At 47.8% G+C, this 16,591-nt stretch overlaps 2 protein-coding genes across 11 annotated transcripts in view; both read left to right on the top strand.

Annotated features, from left to right (window-relative positions):
- Positions 1–8,508, top strand: part of SEC24C (SEC24 homolog C, COPII coat complex component) — a 35,922-nt gene extending 27,414 nt beyond the window's left edge. For all 10 annotated transcript variants that reach the window (XM_067710549.1, XM_067710548.1, XM_067710552.1 and 7 more), the window contains 17 exons: positions 673–784; positions 1,014–1,141; positions 2,322–2,460; positions 2,666–2,781; positions 2,960–3,084; positions 3,246–3,437; positions 3,643–3,736; positions 3,952–4,068; positions 4,424–4,594; positions 5,098–5,194; positions 5,284–5,429; positions 5,653–5,791; positions 5,944–6,062; positions 6,160–6,339; positions 6,601–6,792; positions 7,028–7,117; positions 7,262–8,508. In XM_067710549.1, coding sequence (XP_067566650.1) covers positions 673–784; positions 1,014–1,141; positions 2,322–2,460; positions 2,666–2,781; positions 2,960–3,084; positions 3,246–3,437; positions 3,643–3,736; positions 3,952–4,068; positions 4,424–4,594; positions 5,098–5,194; positions 5,284–5,429; positions 5,653–5,791; positions 5,944–6,062; positions 6,160–6,339; positions 6,601–6,792; positions 7,028–7,117; positions 7,262–7,402 — 2,298 coding nt within the window. In that variant the 3' untranslated portion in view covers positions 7,403–8,508. The remainder of the gene's footprint in view (positions 1–672; positions 785–1,013; positions 1,142–2,321; positions 2,461–2,665; positions 2,782–2,959; positions 3,085–3,245; positions 3,438–3,642; positions 3,737–3,951; positions 4,069–4,423; positions 4,595–5,097; positions 5,195–5,283; positions 5,430–5,652; positions 5,792–5,943; positions 6,063–6,159; positions 6,340–6,600; positions 6,793–7,027; positions 7,118–7,261) is intronic.
- Positions 8,509–8,567: 59 nt separating this feature from the next.
- FUT11 (fucosyltransferase 11) lies at positions 8,568–16,370 on the top strand. Its single transcript, XM_067710569.1, has 3 exons — positions 8,568–9,413; positions 9,794–10,419; positions 11,830–16,370. Exons 1-3 carry the CDS (start codon positions 8,706–8,708, stop codon positions 11,975–11,977), a joined length of 1,482 nt encoding a protein of 493 aa, XP_067566670.1. The 5' UTR covers positions 8,568–8,705; the 3' UTR covers positions 11,978–16,370.
- Positions 16,371–16,591: the final 221 nt, after the last annotated feature.

Raw genomic sequence — 16,591 nt, 5'->3', positions numbered from 1 at the left:
CTGATCACCAGCTTTGCAAGATCTTTTTTTTTCCTTTGCTGGGTCTGTCAAAATGTGGGGGACTGAGGATTGGGCTATAATATCCTCTTCTTCCATATTTACACACTGATGCTTACCTGAAAATAAGGCAGCATCTGCTTCCTCACCTTACCTGATCATTTCCTGCTGTGTAATCCTCTCCTCACCCTGTCCCTTCTACTTTCATTGAGTGTAGAGTCATTCCAGGTAGATTTCATTTTTACATGTTTACCGTTGTCTGTTCCCCTGCTCTGATTCAGAATGTGTCTTGGGAAGAGAAGGGGAGGCAGAGGCTTGATGGGGGAGGGAAGTGGAATCTGATCACGTTTGAAGGCTTGTGATAAGAGCTGGAGCTTTCCTGGAGTAGGTATTATAACAGGGTGATCACCATTTATTGGGATCAGGGCGATCCATAAAGAAGCCCTTTCTCAATGTTGCCTGTCCAGCATGTTGCTGCTGACTGTGGAGTGGAAGATTGGTATTACAGCATTTTATATGATCTCCTAAAGGAGAGCAGGCCTGGTGCATGAGGCGTGTTCCTTGGCAAATTATTAGTTTCTGTGCTGCAGCTCCAGTGTTTCTTTCTCCTGGCTCTCTGCGACCTGCTACTCCCTTTTCATCTGTCACTTCATTCATTTCACCTCTTCCCTACAGATTCAGGTTATTGAGGATGACAGGAACAACCGGGGTTCAGAGCCATTTGTTACTGGAGTGCGGGGCCAGGTGCCACCCTTAGTCACCACCAACTTCCTCGTGAAAGACCAAGGTGAGAAGGGCATTAATTACTCCCTGCGGGGACTTTTTCTCCAGCATTATCAGCTTATGGATGGGGCTTTGTCAGTCTTTAATCAGAGACCAGTCCCTCATTGGTCTCTAGGGGGAAAAAGCCACCATCAGCTCTAGCATTTGTTGGGATGATGGGGTGGATTGGCAATGGAGAGCCAGTGTCTGGAGTGATTCTGTGATCTGACTCAGCTTTTCTACCTCCGCTTCAGGGAATGCAAGTCCCCGATACATCCGATGCACATCCTATAATATCCCTTGCACATCTGACATGGCTAAGCAGGCTCAGGTGCCCCTAGCAGCTGTCATCAAGCCGCTGGCAAGGCTGCCCCCAGAGGAGGTGAGTCAGGGAAGGGACTAGAGTATAATGAAAGGGAGGAAGGGAGGGGGATTGGGGAGTGAGACTTCTTCCTAGATGTGATTCTGGCAGTCACAATGGAAGAAGTCTTGGTTGGGTGGGAGGGGTGAATATCTTCAATAGCTTTCTATCACAGGGCCCATGCCTGAAGGGGTGGTAGGGATGAGAGTAAAAGCCCAAGAAATTGCTGGATGGGAGCAGAGTCCACAGGGGAAACACATTATGGAAAGAGTCAAGGCCAACTTGTAGGGGAGAAGACAGCTGGTTGCAGGAACGTCTCATAGCATGGTCATCTCCAGATGATTAGAAGCACATCATTCTGTTTTTTCTTGTATGCTGTCCTGTCATCCCAGGTAAGTCGAGATGTTAGGACAGCATATTAAGGAAAAAGGTAGATTAAGATCCAGTAGTCCTTCTTACCTGGTTTGGGCCATGATCTGTCACCCCAATCCCTGGAATCAGCATTGAAAGAGAGAGAGCTTGGCAGCTGCTCTGCCAGGCCTTGGTAGGATACCCTCATATTCATGCCTAGCTTAATGAACTTGGGGTGGATTTCTCTGTAACTGGATACTCACGGCTCACTTTACATCCTGTTTCTCTGTCTTGTTCTGTGTTTTTCTCTTTCTTTTTTCCTGTGTCTCAGTGGGGATGGTTGGACACTTGGCTGCTGGTCTCTTATCTGTAGGGTGACATCTGCCTGGGCGTCAGTAGGCTCACAGAAATCCAGGGATTGGAGAGGACAAATGTCATAGATACTTTGTTGGGAAAGGAGGTAGGAGTCAAGATCCTAGAGCAGGAGTGAAGGGGATTGAAGATTGGGCCAGAAATGAGAATCCTGGGTAATCTCTGGTTTTCTCCTCATACATCCATGTCAGCCCCTGGCTTGTTTGGGCCAGTTCCACAGTTGCTCTTCTCTTTCCAGAAGAAGTGAAATTCTAGAGATGAGGAGTAAGGAGAGGGGACTATAGAATTTAGACTCTTAGGGACATTCCTTAGAGACATTTGACATTTGTCCTCGTTCCCCTTCTCTCTGCTCCCTCCCCAGGCAGACTATCTGAGCCATGCCCTTCTCCCTCCAGGTTGTTCCTCCTCATCTGTTGCCACATATAGCTCCCTGCTGTAGCTTCCCTCTATGTCTGAGCCCCTCCCCTTTGCTCTTTAGGCTTCACCGTATGTTGTCGACCACGGGGAATCTGGCCCTTTGCGCTGCAATCGCTGCAAAGCATACATGTGCCCTTTCATGCAGTTCGTTGAGGGAGGGAGGCGCTTCCAGTGCTGCTTTTGCAGCTGTATCAACGATGGTATGTTCACAGAGGCTGGGGTTGGGGGGGATCTGGATTGCATCTTCATTGTTCTCTTTCTAGTTAGATAGATGAGGGTCCGTTGGTTCAGGAGTTGGGGAAATAAGGCGCCTGTGGGGATGTGGGGCAATAGAGTGAGCTCAGCCAGGACCCAACTAAGATTGAGCGTGGACCTTTGAGTAACACTCTGCCCTACTCCCCACAGTTCCCCCCCAGTATTTTCAACATCTGGATCATACCGGCAAACGTGTGGATGCTTATGACCGTCCTGAGCTGTCCCTGGGTTCTTATGAATTCTTGGCCACTGTAGATTACTGCAAGGTGAGGGAAGGTAGCGTGGGGAGCAGCAGTGGGTGGACAATGAGACAGCTAAGACTTGCTGTGGTCATTTCCCTCACCCCGTCATTGTCCCCTTTGGTGTTGACTTCTCTCTAGTCAACTGACCTGCTTACTAATACCCCTCTCCCACCCCCGCCACCAACATTTCCTTCCTTTGCAGAACAATAAGTTCCCCAGCCCTCCTGCCTTCATCTTCATGATTGACGTCTCCTACAATGCCATCAGGAGTGGTCTTGTTAGGCTCCTCTGTGAGGAGCTCAAGTCATTGTTAGACTTCCTGCCTAGGTGAGAGTTAGGAGCCGAGGTGCTTCCTTTGGATAATGATGCCTGGGGAGGGGGCTTAGGGGTGGGTGGCTGGGTTAACTCAGCACATCGTGGATCCTGATGTCATGAAGTTGGGTGGTGGAGAAGTTGGCAACCGTGGGTAACAATGTCACCTTCTACAGGGAGGGCGGGGCAGAAGAGTCAGCAATCCGCGTTGGCTTTGTCACCTATAATAAGGTGCTCCACTTCTACAATGTGAAGAGCTCATTGGCCCAGCCACAAATGATGGTTGTATCTGATGTGGGTGACATGTTTGTGCCACTGCTGGATGGCTTCCTGGTCAATGTCAATGAGTCTCAAGCAGTCATCACCAGGTAGGAGTTAGACTGTGGGGGTAAAGCAGGGGTGGGGTGGATACAACCACAGAAGGCCAGAGAGTTGAGCAGAGCGTTCAGCAGATGTACAGAGGTTGTGCCTCAGGAGTTCTCAGAGTCTGGGGGCCAGATGACTCTTCAGGGAATTGAGGGATTTGAAATTTGGATAGCAATTTTGATTGCCTCCTATCACCTATCTCTTCAGCTTATTGGATCAGATTCCAGAAATGTTTGCAGACACAAGGGAGACAGAGACAGTATTTGCCCCAGTTATCCAGGCTGGGATGGAGGCTCTGAAGGTAAGGCTCGAGTCCCTGGCAGCCACCTCTGCAACACTGTCTTCTGACCATCTTACCCCCTAGGATACAACCCCTGTATCTTCAGTGATTGATGGCTGTGCAGTGAGTCAGCTTGTCTGACATAGTTGGCACTGAGTAAATGACGAGGGAAGGGATGAATGAATAATGGATGAATAAAGGAAAGAATGGACAAGTAGATCTCTCTTCTTTTCTAGGCTGCTGAGTGTGCAGGGAAGCTCTTTCTGTTCCACACCTCCCTGCCCATTGCAGAAGCCCCAGGGAAACTGAAGAACAGAGACGACAGGAAGTTGATCAACACAGACAAGGAGAAGGTGTGGGATTGGGAGCTGCGGGGAGGACTTTCTATTACAGAGGAACATGCTGTCTATTCACAATGCAGTACTCTTAACTTTCTTGAGGGAGACTGGGACTGGATCCTCTGCCCTTTCACATGTCACATCCGTGACTGCCAACCTTCTCCACTGCTCCCACACCTCTACCCCATCCCAAAGCCCTTGGTAGACTTTTTTTTTTTTTTAAGAGACTGTTCTGTTACTATTGCAAACTGAGAGGTACATCTGAAGTCTTACATGTCCTTGAACATCCCATATTACATATACAGCATATACAGTTCTCAGGCAGGGTGGAACTGGGATCTTTGAACATTTTTTTCCTGTTCTTCCCCAGACTCTGTTCCAGCCTCAGACAGGTGCCTATCAGACCCTGGCCAAAGAGTGTGTGGCCCAGGGCTGCTGCGTAGACCTCTTCCTCTTCCCTAACCAGTATGTGGATGTGGCCACGCTCTCTGTTGTACCCCAGCTCACTGGTGGCTCTGTCTATAAATACGCTTGCTTTCAGGTACGGCATGGGACTCTGGGTGGCAGGTGGAAGCAGGACTGGGAATGCCTGCCTGCATGTGGAGTGGCCCCTTAGCTGCTGACTCATTAATAGGAATAGCGTTGGAGGAGAAGACTGCACAGTGTACAGAAGAGAGTGTGGCAGTCAGGAGCACGGGGCTTGGAATCAGTCCCGGGTTGATATTCTGGCCCTACTATTTACCAGCTGTGTGACCTAGGATAAATTACTTAATTATTCTCTCCTTTGTTTCTTCATCTACAAAATGGGATTTTTATAGTTATTAATTAGGATTTATCATCAGGATTAAGTAATTATATGTAAGGCACTTAATGGGATACCTGGCATGTAATATGTAATAAGTGCTTAAAAGCTATCATTATCATCAACATCATTATCTTCACTGTTACTGTCATTATGATTCTGCAGGCTTGTAGAGTGGAGGGGGTGCAGGGAGATTGTTTATATGTAGTCAGTGATGTGACTCTGAGCCTGGGGGGATGCAGGTGGAAAATGACCAGGAACGGTTCCTGAGTGACCTGCGTCGGGATGTACAGAAGGTCGTTGGCTTTGATGCTGTGATGCGGGTCCGGACAAGCACTGGTCAGTCCTAGTTGGAGAAGAGCAGGTGGGGGGGCTCAGTCTGGAGGGAGGCACCTGTCATACCTTTAGCCCTGTCCATGTGGCCTCAGGTATCCGTGCTGTAGATTTCTTTGGGGCTTTCTACATGAACAACACAACAGATGTGGAGCTGGCTGGGCTGGATGGGGACAAGACGGTGACTGTGGAGTTCAAGCATGACGATCGGCTCAATGAAGAGAATGGAGCCCTCCTGCAGGTAGGGGACAGGAGGCAGGGGTTGGGGAAGAAGTGTCCGCGGTCATATCACTGGATATAAACAGGCTGTAGGGAAGGGGTTGAGGGATGGGTAGAGAAGACTAGAAGAGGCTGGAGAAGGGATGGCTCATGTCTGTCTTCTAGTTTAAGAATATAGCAGAGGCAGTTTTCCAAGGGCTATGCTGAGGGAGGGGTGTGAATTCCCCCTTTCTCCCTTCCCCTAGTGTGCCCTGCTCTACACCAGCTGTGCAGGGCAGCGACGGCTCCGCATCCACAACCTGGCCCTCAACTGCTGCACTCAGCTGGCTGATCTGTATCGAAACTGTGAGACTGACACGCTCATCAACTACATGGCCAAGTTTGGTGAGGGCAGAGGCAGGGCAGGGTGGGATTGGGGCTAAGAGAAAGGTCCAGGATGGTCAACAATTCAGCATTCCTGAGTGGGTGTGATGGTGGGAAGGCGCATGTGATGGAGTGGCTGACCATTGACTGTGCTGTCTCCCTTTCCCATCCAGCATACCGGGGGGTCCTGAGCAGCCCTGTGAAGACTGTTCGTGACACTCTTATCACTCAGTGTGCCCAAATCTTGGCCTGTTACAGAAAGAACTGTGCCAGCCCTTCCTCTGCAGGACAGGTAGGGCAAGCATATTGGTGGAGGAGTTGTTGGGATACATTTTTGCATTGGGAGGGATTTCTCATGATTATTGACTTTGTTTTGATAACCCCCTTAGTTGATCCTTCCTGAGTGCATGAAGCTACTCCCAGTTTACCTGAACTGTGTATTGAAGAGTGATGTCCTGCAGCCTGGAGCTGAAGTCACTACTGATGACCGGGCCTACGTCCGACAGCTGGTTACCTCCATGGATGTGGCTGAGACCAATGTCTTCTTCTATCCTCGGCTCCTACCGTTGGTGCGACTGAGTGCTGGAGTGTGAGACATTGTAGTGAGAAAGGGACATCATAGGAGGACGAAGGGAAGGATTAATATTATCTGTGTCTGACACTCATGAATTTTTTACCTATCTTATCTGATGTAATATTTTCATACTGAGAGTTACTCAGGTGCTTAGCTTTCTGAAATTTCGTGTGTATGGGGGTGGAGGATGGGGGTGTGGGTGGGCAAACGAGTCTTATGGTCCTTGGTAACCGTTTGCCCCCTTCCTTTTGTCTAGACAAAGTCTCCCATTGAGAATACCACTGAACCACCAGCAGTTCGAGCATCTGAAGAGCGTCTAAGCAATGGGGATATATATTTGCTGGAGAATGGGCTCAACCTCTTCCTCTGGGTGGGAGCAAGTGTCCAACAGGGTGTTGTCCAGAGCCTCTTCGGTGTCTCCTCCTTCAGTCAGATCACCAGTGGCTTGGTGAGGGCAGGGAGTCAAGGAGAATGTGGGTGTGGAAGTAGACTCTGTGATATGAGTTAGGAGCCAAGAAAAGTGTGTTCATTCCCTTAAATAGCAGGGTACGCTTAGAGAGGGAGGGTGCTGTCATTCTTCACAGGCTTCCATATTTCAGATAATGCATAAATCTGTGCTGTCCCATCTTCACTTCTGGATTCAGCATACCTTACCATAAGGATAAATGAATTTTGTGTTCCAGAGTGTTCTGCCAGTTCTGGATAATCTACTGTCCAAGAAGGTGCAAGGCCTCATTGACAGTTTGAGGGCACAGAGATCACGGTACATGAAGGTAACACTGATCCGGACCTGGATTTCTTACCTTGTCAAGTCCTCACTGGGAAGGGGGATGGGGAGTAAGTGACTAGATAATGGGATTTTAGGGCATGTTTAATTCCCTTTAGCCCTGCCTCATGACCCTGTGTTCTGGCCATAGCTTATTGTGGTGAAACAAGAGGACAAGCTGGAGACACTGTTCAAACACTTCCTGGTGGAAGACAAGAGCCTGAGCGGCGGAGCATCCTATGTGGACTTTCTCTGTCATATGCACAAGGAGATTCGGCAGCTACTGAGCTAGAGCATGTGGTAAACAGCATAGGGTCCAGGCCAGCTTCCAGAAAGTACCCCAGGACAGCAGAGAAATTGGGACAGTTCCATATATTATAAGTCATATAAGCTGACCTCAGTCTCTTTGGGGGGAGGGGGAGGTATAAGGAGACACCTTCTTTCTGGGCTCAAGTATCCTACCACTCTGTCATGTCCTGCTGTTGGAAGGTGCCCCTGTCCCCTCACTTTACCATTTTCCTGCTAATCCTGTCGTAATGAATGTAGTTTCTCAGTTCACTGTATATGATTTGGTGTTGGGGGATTTGGAGCCACCCAGACCCTGATAATATTATGTGTCCCTTTGGACCAGCCTCCAAGAAGAGAAGGGCAGACAGGAAGGAGTGAGGATCCCAGGGTATTACAGGGGGAGGGGCTGCGAAGTCAGCTCATTGTCATCAACAACTTCCTATATTAGGGATAAACATACTTACAGGTGCACAAGAGCTGGGGTATAGACCATAGATGGTAGAGAGAAAAGTGGTCAGTCTTCCTGGGCCTGGAAGTCAACAGCCAACTCAGAGTGACTGAGGGTGGTTGATTAGCTTTCTTGCTCTGCTTCCACTGATCTTTCTCTCTCCTGAAATGATTGGTGATCACTTGGTGAATAGAGGCACGTAATCAGAAATGAATGAGCCTGGGAACAGAGTTGCAAAGTATATTAAGACCTGGTAGCGGTATCAGCCTCCTTTCCAGCTGGAGAGGCCCCAACACTGGATGGTTCTGTAGGGAGCCTGGCCATCGACTTGCAATACCTCACAGAGCCAGCCCGCATCCCACTCTGAGCTCCCGCTGGAAGCACTGCTCTCCAAGCTGGAGGTTGTTGGGGAGAGAGGCAGAGGTGTCTAGTCTCTCCTGCTAGGACACCACTCAGGCTTTCGTACTGACAGAGTGGCTGACAGTTATCTTCCAACCCCACCTAGCTGGGGCAGGACAAGGGCTAGGCTTGATGGTGGCCAGGCTTGCCTGCTCCCAGCCCGGGACGCCCCTGCTCTGGACCTCTCATTTCTCTTCGTTGGTTTATTTTTCAATGCATCTTTAATTTGTAAAGAAATAAAATAAATTAAGATGTAACCAGCAGCCTCCGTTTTATCTGTGACGTATCACTTTCCTTGCAGTACTTCCTGCCAGGATTAGCGGCTCCCGAGAAGTGGCCGGCTGAGGTGGCCACTGAGCTGCGCATGCGCCATGTGCCCCTTTGGCGTAGGACCTCGTCTCGTCGCGACTCACCGCGAGGTGGGGCCTGTTGCTGAGGGGCTTCGGCTGTCAGAGTAGACATGGGGGCCGGCCGCACGGGGGCTGTGCTTGCTGCCCTGGGAGTGCTTAGTGTCTGTGCGGCCAGCGGCTCAAGGCCCGTGGCGGAGGGGGAGACCGGCGGGGAGGGGGAGTGGGCGGAGCCGTGGGACGGCGCAGTTTTCCGGCCTCCCTCCGCGCTGGGCGCAGTGGGGGTGGCGCGCGGTCCAGGGACCCCGCGGCCGGGGACGGGGGAGGCGGTGGACCTGCCGGTGCTGCTATGGTGGAGCCCAGGGCTGTTCCCTCACTTCCCGGGCGACTCGGAGCGCATCGAGTGCGCGCGCGGCGCGTGCGTGGCCTCCCGGGACCGACGGCTGCGGGGAGACTCGCGGACGCGCGCACTGCTCTTCTACGGCACCGACTTCCGCGCGTCCGAAGCGCCGCTGCCGCGCTTGGCGCACCAGAGCTGGGCGCTCCTGCACGAGGAGTCGCCCCTCAACAACTTCTTGCTGAGCCACAGTCCGGGCATCCGCCTCTTCAATCTTACCGCCACCTTCAGCCGTCACTCGGACTACCCGCTGCCGCTGCAGTGGCTGCCCGGGACCGCCTATCTGCGCCGCGCGGCGCCTCCGCTCCCGGAACGCGCGGACTGGCGCCGCCGGGGCTACGCGCCGCTGCTCTATCTGCAGTCCCACTGCGACGTGCCTGCGGACCGGGACCGCTACGTGCGCGAGCTCATGCGCTACATCCCGGTGGGTGAGGCGGGGCGGGAAGGGGAGGGTGGCGCGCCGGGCTGAGGCCGCGACCCCTGGTGTCCAGGCCGACGTGCCATATCTTTTTTTTTTTTTTAACATTTTTATTGGACTATAGTTGCTTTACAATGGTGTGTTAGTTTCTGCTTTATAACAAAGTGAATCAGTTATACATATACGTATATCCCCGTATATCTCTTAAGTCTCCCTCCCTCCCACCCTCCCTATCCCACCCCTCTAGCTGGTCACAAATCACCAAGCTGATCTCCCTGTGCTATGCGACTGCTTCCCACTAGCTATCTATTTTACATTTGGTAGTGTATATATGTCCATATATACGCTACCCATACCCTCTTGACGGCGTGCTGTACCCCACTCAGGTGGACTCATATGGGAAATGCCTGAAGAATCGGGAGCTGCCCACGCTGCGGCTACAGGACACAGCCACAGCCACCACTGAGGATCCAGAACTCTTGGCCTTCTTGTCCCGCTATAAGTTTCATTTGGCCCTCGAAAATGCCATCTGTGACGACTACATGACGGAAAAACTGTGGCGCCCCATGCACCTCGGTGCTGTGCCTGTGTACCGCGGCTCTCCCTCTGTGAGGGACTGGGTGCCCAACAATCACTCCATCATCCTCATTGACGACTTTGAGTCGCCGCAGAAGCTGGCAGAGTTTATTGACTTTCTGGACAAAAATGATGAGGAATATATGAAATACCTGGCATACAAGCAACCTGGGGGCATCACCAACCAGTTCCTTCTGGATAGTCTGAAGCAGCGGGAGTGGGGAGTGAATGATCCTTTACTGCCTAACTACCTTAACGGCTTCGAGTGTTTCGTCTGTGACCACGAACTGGCTCGGCTGAATGCCGAGAAGGCCCATGCAGCCTCTCCTGGGGACATCCCTGTCCCTGAGCCTCATATTGCCCAGCCCTCACACATGGACTGCCCAGTGCCCACACCTGGCTTTGGCAGTGTGGAAGAGATTCCTGAGAATGACAGGTAAGGGTAGCTGGGGTCCCCTGTGGCTGTCAAATCAAATGATTTACTGACTTGCTTCCTGCAGGCAATAAATTAGCACTAGGTGCTGAGGGGATGTTGTATAAGGAAATTATGACATGGGATCACTCTGCCTTTAAGGTATCAAGAGTCTAGTTGTGGGGATAAGACAAACTGCGAAAGCTCAGTAAAAGGTGAGATATCATTCAGGGCAACAACATACAAAAATCAGCTTTTGTAAACAATGTTTGCAGTAGTTCAAAAAAAGCTTCAACTAGAGCAGAGGGCCCGTTCAGGGAAGCAATGGGGGAGAGACAAAGCTGGGCCAGGTTGTACATATTCTGAATACTAGGCTCTGGAGCTGGACTGTCCTGAAAATCAACTCAGCTATTTATGGAGCACCTGCAGCATGGTGGGGCTGGGGATGAGAGATACAGAAGAGAGTATTCTGAGGGAGGTTTGTCTGCAACAATCAGGGTTTATACCTGTTAACCTGGTGTAACTATTAACAGCACCTCCTTTCATTCTTAAAATTACCCTGATTTGGATGATAAATTATGTTTGTCCTAGACAGAGTAGAAGGGATGCTTTCAAAGGATGATTAACAATGGTAGGCAGTGTGGATTGGAAGGGAAGTGAGGGGGCTACTGCAGTAGGTGGCAGAAGGTGGTGACATTGGGAAACAAGGTCAGCATGGGAGGTGGGGTGGGAAAATGTTGAAGCCACTTGCAGCAAACCACACCTGTTGGGGGAGGGGTGATAAAAGATTATTAGCCGTGAGAAAGAGAGGCTGCTAGAATGTCCTGCAGAGATCACCTTGGACAGTGGATGGCAGCAGAGGGCTGGCACAGTTTGTTCCTGGGAGTGGAGGTAATTTGTATCCAGTAATTTACATCAAGTAATTTGTATCTAGTTTGTGCTGAACATAATATTATGATTTATCAGAGGAAAAGTGTAACACATTAAAAAAAGAGAAACATTCAGGTTCTGTCTCATCAAGACACTGGATACTATTGCACTTTCATTTTGATTATTGAAATAGGTGTAACATAAAAGGTAACCATCTAAATATGCCCCCTTGCTTTTCTTAGGGAGATTACTGTGTCCATAGTTTGGCCCCTGTCCTGCCTGCCTCTTAATTCCCTCCACATTTAGGGACCAAGAGCAGGCAAGTCAGGAAATTTAACTCATTGGGGGAGGGGGGGTGTTGTGTGATAAATTTGTGTTTGTGGCTTACTGCCTGTCACTTGGACTAGTACTGGGTTTACTTCACATTTCCTTCCCTCAAAGCGGATCCCTCGTCCTAGCCATAAACCACTGTATCTGCTTAAGATTTCTTTGGCCATTCAGAGAAAGGTAGGACTCACAGCTGTGCTGAGGTTCCGTAATCCAACTCCCATTTTGATGTTTCAGCTGGAAGGAGATGTGGCTGCAAGATTACTGGCAAGGCCTGGACCAGGGGGAAGCTCTCACTGCCATGATCCACAACAATGAGACACTGCAGAGGAAATTTTGGGATTACCTAACCGAGATCTTCATGAAAAGGAACCAAAATCTCTAATTACTCTTGCAAGAGTCCTTAACTTGATAGAGCTAAGGAGATGGAAGTCCTTATTCTACCGTGGGACATGAAGGGTATCTGCTACGCAAGTTCTTAATGAGCACTGTCTTACCATGAGTTCAAAGAATAAGTTATATCTACTGATATTTTATTCTAAAGATGTGTAGCCAGGGTCTCAGCCTATGGTAATAGGGCCTCTCCTCAAGGAGAGAAGGGGGCATCCAGTTCTTGGTTTAGTGGGAACCAGAAGCCTGAAACACCCATTTGATTAAAGGTGCTGATCAACAAAAATTTTAAAGAACTGCTTATTTCTCTAGCCATATCATCCTCTCAGTCATGATTGGGACAACACGTTAGTACTTGGCTGTGAATGAGGTAAGATGGGCCAGGTTTAGCATCTTTAGAAAACTACTGTGCTATTCCTCAAACCATTCATTATTCGGTACCTTTCCCAGTCTCCTTTCCTCATCTCTTGCTTTATAAACTGTTATGTTGGTGGTGAAGCAAAACTCCTGGTGGGTTGTATTCTGGCTCTCTGGAGTTGTATTTTTTATATCATTTACTTTGCTTTTCATGTCAACCTTTTCATTTTGAATGGCTTTTTCTTTTCTGGTTTTCCACAATTTCTGATGGAGACGGAGTAGCCTTGCCACCATTCCCACATTCATTTTCCCCAGCATTAAACTGCCTGTAGATTTGACAGCTTTTCTTACTGCTGGTTTGCTTCTTATCTAGGGCATATCTGAAATTCCTTCTCCACTCATGAGTAGAAAGATTCAGTGGCTAATAAATGTCATGCCAATTTAATGAATTGTCCTGCTCTATTTTAGATTAGAGATGGAGACTCAGGCTGGAAATGACAGCAGAAAAAGCTATGATTTTGAAATGTTGAAATAGGCCAATGTGAATCTAAGTGCAGATTTTTATAAGTCCTTGATCTTTTCTGTCTGCCTAATGAACTCTTCTATTATTTTTATATGCTACAAAAGTCCATTTCCCCCCAAAACTCATGAAAATTATGGCAGAAAAAAACAGCCCAGCAATATAGCTCTAGTAATTCTTTCATATTCTGTGGCACTTTTCACTTTAAGTGGGATAAATATTCCAACTTCATTCGCTCTATTACTGTTACAACGCACAACTTTATAGTACTTACTGAGACTACATTTTGATGGAGCCCACCCACCTAAGCTCAAGGGCATGAGAAGCGAAGCAAGACATTTAAGCCATCACAAGTGGCTGGCTAAATAAAAAGTTGTTAGTCAGATTTAGGGAGGTAGCCAGACCCTTCTATTGCTGTGGTTTAAACATACAGCTTAATGGACAGGGAGACCATTTGCTTTTTCTGGGGCAGTGGAACAAGAAAGAATACCTTGGATCTTAGAACTACCCTGGTTGTAATATTGTATTAATGAGTTATCACTAGAGAAGTTCCATAGCTTATCAATATGTCTGGTTTAATTAGTGTGTGTGTATGTATGTATATATGCACACATTAATTTACAAACATATATATATATATATAGTTGTAAAGACTGAAGAGGAAGATGATGCTTATGACTTCAGTACAGACTATGTATAATAGAATCTTGTCCTTCTATAAGGTTTTGTTGGGTTTTAATTTTTTTTTTACATCTTTATTGGAGTATAATTGTTTTACAATGGTGTGTTAGTTTCTGCTCCATAACAAAGTGAATCAGCCATACATATACACGTTCCCATATCTCTTCCCTCTTGTGTCTCCCTCCCTCCCACCCTCCCTATCCCACCCCTCCAGGCGGTCACACACCACCGAGCTGATCTCCCTGTGCGATGTGGCTGCTTCCCACTAGCTAGCTATCTACCTTACGTTTGGTAGTGTATATATGTCCATGCCTCTCTCTCCCTTTGTCACAGCTTACCCTTCCCCCTCCCCATATCCTCAAGTCCATTCTCTAGTAGGTCTGTGTCTTTATTCCTGTCTTATCCCTAGGTTCTTCATGACATTTTTTTCTTAAATTCCATATATATGTGTTCGCATACGGTATTTGTCTTTCTCTTTCTGACTTACTTCACTCTGTATGACAGACTCTAGGTCTATCCACCTCATAACAAATAGCTCAATTTCGTTTCTTTTTATGGCCGAGTAATATTCCATTGTATATATGTGCCACATCTTCTTTATCCATCCATCCGACGATGATGGACACTTAGGTTGTTTCCATCTCCGGGCTATTGTAAATAGAGCTGCAATGAACATTTTGGTACATGACTCTTTTTGAATTATGGTTTTCTCAGGGTATGTGCCCAGTAGTGAGATTGCTGGGTCATATGGTAGTTCTATTTGTAGTTTTTTAAGGAACCTCCATACTGTTCTCCATAGTGGCTGTACCAATTCACATTCCCACCAGCAGTGCAAGAGTGTTCCCTTTTCTCCACACCCTCTCCAGCATTTATTGTTTCTAGATTTTTTGATGATGGCCATCCTGACTGGTGCGAGATGATATCTCATTGTAGTTTTGATTTGCATTTCTCTAATGATTAATGATGTTGAGCGTTTTTAATATTTTGAGCAGACTGCTAAACTGTTCTGTGTGATATACCAGCTTTTTAAATAATTAATTAATTTATTTGTTTTTATTTTATTTTATTTTTTTTGCGGTATGCGGGCCTCTCACTGTTGTGGCCTCTCCCTTTGCGGAGCACAGGCTCCAGACGCGCAGGCTCAGCGGCCATGGCTCACAGGCCCAGCTGCTCCGCGGCACGTGGGATCCTCCCGGACCGGGGCACGAACCCGTGTCGCCTGCATTGGCAGGCGGACTCTCAACCACTGCGCCACCAGGGAAGCCCATATTTGTTTTTATTTTTGGCTGTGTTGTTTCTTCGTTGCTGTGCGCAGGCTTTCTCCAGTTGCAGCGAGCGGGGGCTACTCTTTGTTGTGACGAGCGGGCTTCTCATTGTGGTGGCTTCTTATTGGGGTGGCTTCTCTTGTTGCAGAGCATGGGCTCGGCTTCAGTAGTTGTAGTTGTGGCACGGGGGCTCTAGAGCGCAGGCTCAGTAGTTGTGGCGCACGGGCTTAGCTGCTCCGCGGCATGTGGGATCTTCCCAGGGCCAGGGATCGAACCTGTGTGCCCTGCATTGGCAGGCAGATTCTTAACCACTGTGCCACCAGAGAAGCCCACCAGCTTGTTTTTAAATTTAGGAAATCTAGCTCTTTAGAGCTAGATCAAAGCTAACATCAAGTGTTTATTTAAAAAAATAATGGCACCTGCTTGGAATGGGGTGAAGATTTACAGAGAATTTACCATTTTTGGCTGACGTGAAACTATATAATATACTGCAAAATGGAAATTCTGCAACAGACCTCGCAATAAACATTTATATATATGGGGTGCTCATATATTGTTTATATATGAGATGCTTCAACAACTAGGGTCCTAAAGATGTGGCCAAGCAAAGCTATAATTTAGGCTGGGTTTCACTGCCAGGGTGGTTCTTTTTTCTTTTCCTTTTTTTTTTTGGCTGTGCCGCATGGCTTGTGGGACCTCAGTTCCCGGACCGGGGACTGAACCCGGGCCCTTGGCAGTGAAAGCACAGAGTCCCAACCACTGGGGAACTCCCCTTTTTTCATTTTATTTAATAAAAAATGCCCTTTATAACAGCATGGAAAGTTTTCTGTTTGGACTTTTGCAGAAAAGAATAAGAGAGAAAGACAGACCTTCGAAAATAATTATGTTAAAATTTGATATAGTAAGGACTCTTACAAAAGAAGCCAAATTCAGGACTCTGATTTCTAAGCTTGCAATCTATTTAAATGCAGATGCTAGTTTATATAGTGCAAAATACATTATTACCCAAGTGCAAAATAAGGTTAGGACTCAAATTTCATTATGTGCAATGAAAAGGGTAGGTGATGGTTATGCAAGGTGTAGAATCATCCCTACCTCTCCTGTCTAATTACAACAGTTCACACTGGCATTACCTTAGCACTTTTATGTACAAAGTAGGCCAGTTTTTTATGAATGATTGTGGCTGGAGACTCATGCCTGCTTTGTGGTCAGTGCTTCCCAGACTTTCTCCTTTATTCCTCTTACCATAAAAGTATTCAAAACCAGGTGCTACATTTCTACAAGGGAAAGCAGAACCAGGAATAGCCACATGGCTATCTAACTAAAGGCTTCACTTTCTCTGTGGAGAAAGCAAGCAATGTGAATTTTCTCTGGTTTGGGGCCCAGCCTGCTCTGTATACAGTAGCAGACTTGGGGTTATTGGTGGTAGAAGTTCTGATAGGAATTAGCTTTATTTGTGTTGCTGCAGTGGGGGTGGAGCATGGGGCTGATGCCTTTACTATTCCCGAGTTGCTTCTTCGATTATCACACGTTTAATTTTGTATAATAAATGGCTTCTTTTTAAACATTGTCTTCTGCTTGGTTTTATTTCTGGGGTGAAGATGGTAAAGCTGGAGACTTGCAAAAATATTTCAAACATTTGTTCATTTAACAAGTATTTATTGGCACTACTCTAGGCCTTGGGGATACACCACTGAACAAGATAGACAAGGTCCCTTCTCTCATGATGCTTACATTTTAAATGGGTGTTGGGGGGTAAGGCTGTAAACAAACAATAAATGAACAA

Source organism: Pseudorca crassidens, chromosome 16 (genome assembly GCF_039906515.1).
Source record: "Pseudorca crassidens isolate mPseCra1 chromosome 16, mPseCra1.hap1, whole genome shotgun sequence".
Taxonomy (NCBI): Eukaryota; Metazoa; Chordata; class Mammalia; order Artiodactyla; family Delphinidae; genus Pseudorca; species Pseudorca crassidens.
Note: the sequence above shows the minus strand (reverse complement) of the source record. Positions and strands in the feature narration are given on the sequence as shown.

Bases quoted from the DNA above. Each gene is read 5' to 3' on its own strand.
- FUT11 (XM_067710569.1), top strand. From the start codon at position 8,706: ATGGGGGCCGGCCGCACGGGGGCTGTGCTTGCTGCCCTGGGAGTGCTT. The intron at 9,414-9,793 runs GTGGGTGAGGCG...TACCCCACTCAG, and splicing joins AGCTCATGCGCTACATCCCG to GTGGACTCATATGGGAAATG. The intron at 10,420-11,829 runs GTAAGGGTAGCT...TTGATGTTTCAG, and splicing joins GAGATTCCTGAGAATGACAG to CTGGAAGGAGATGTGGCTGC.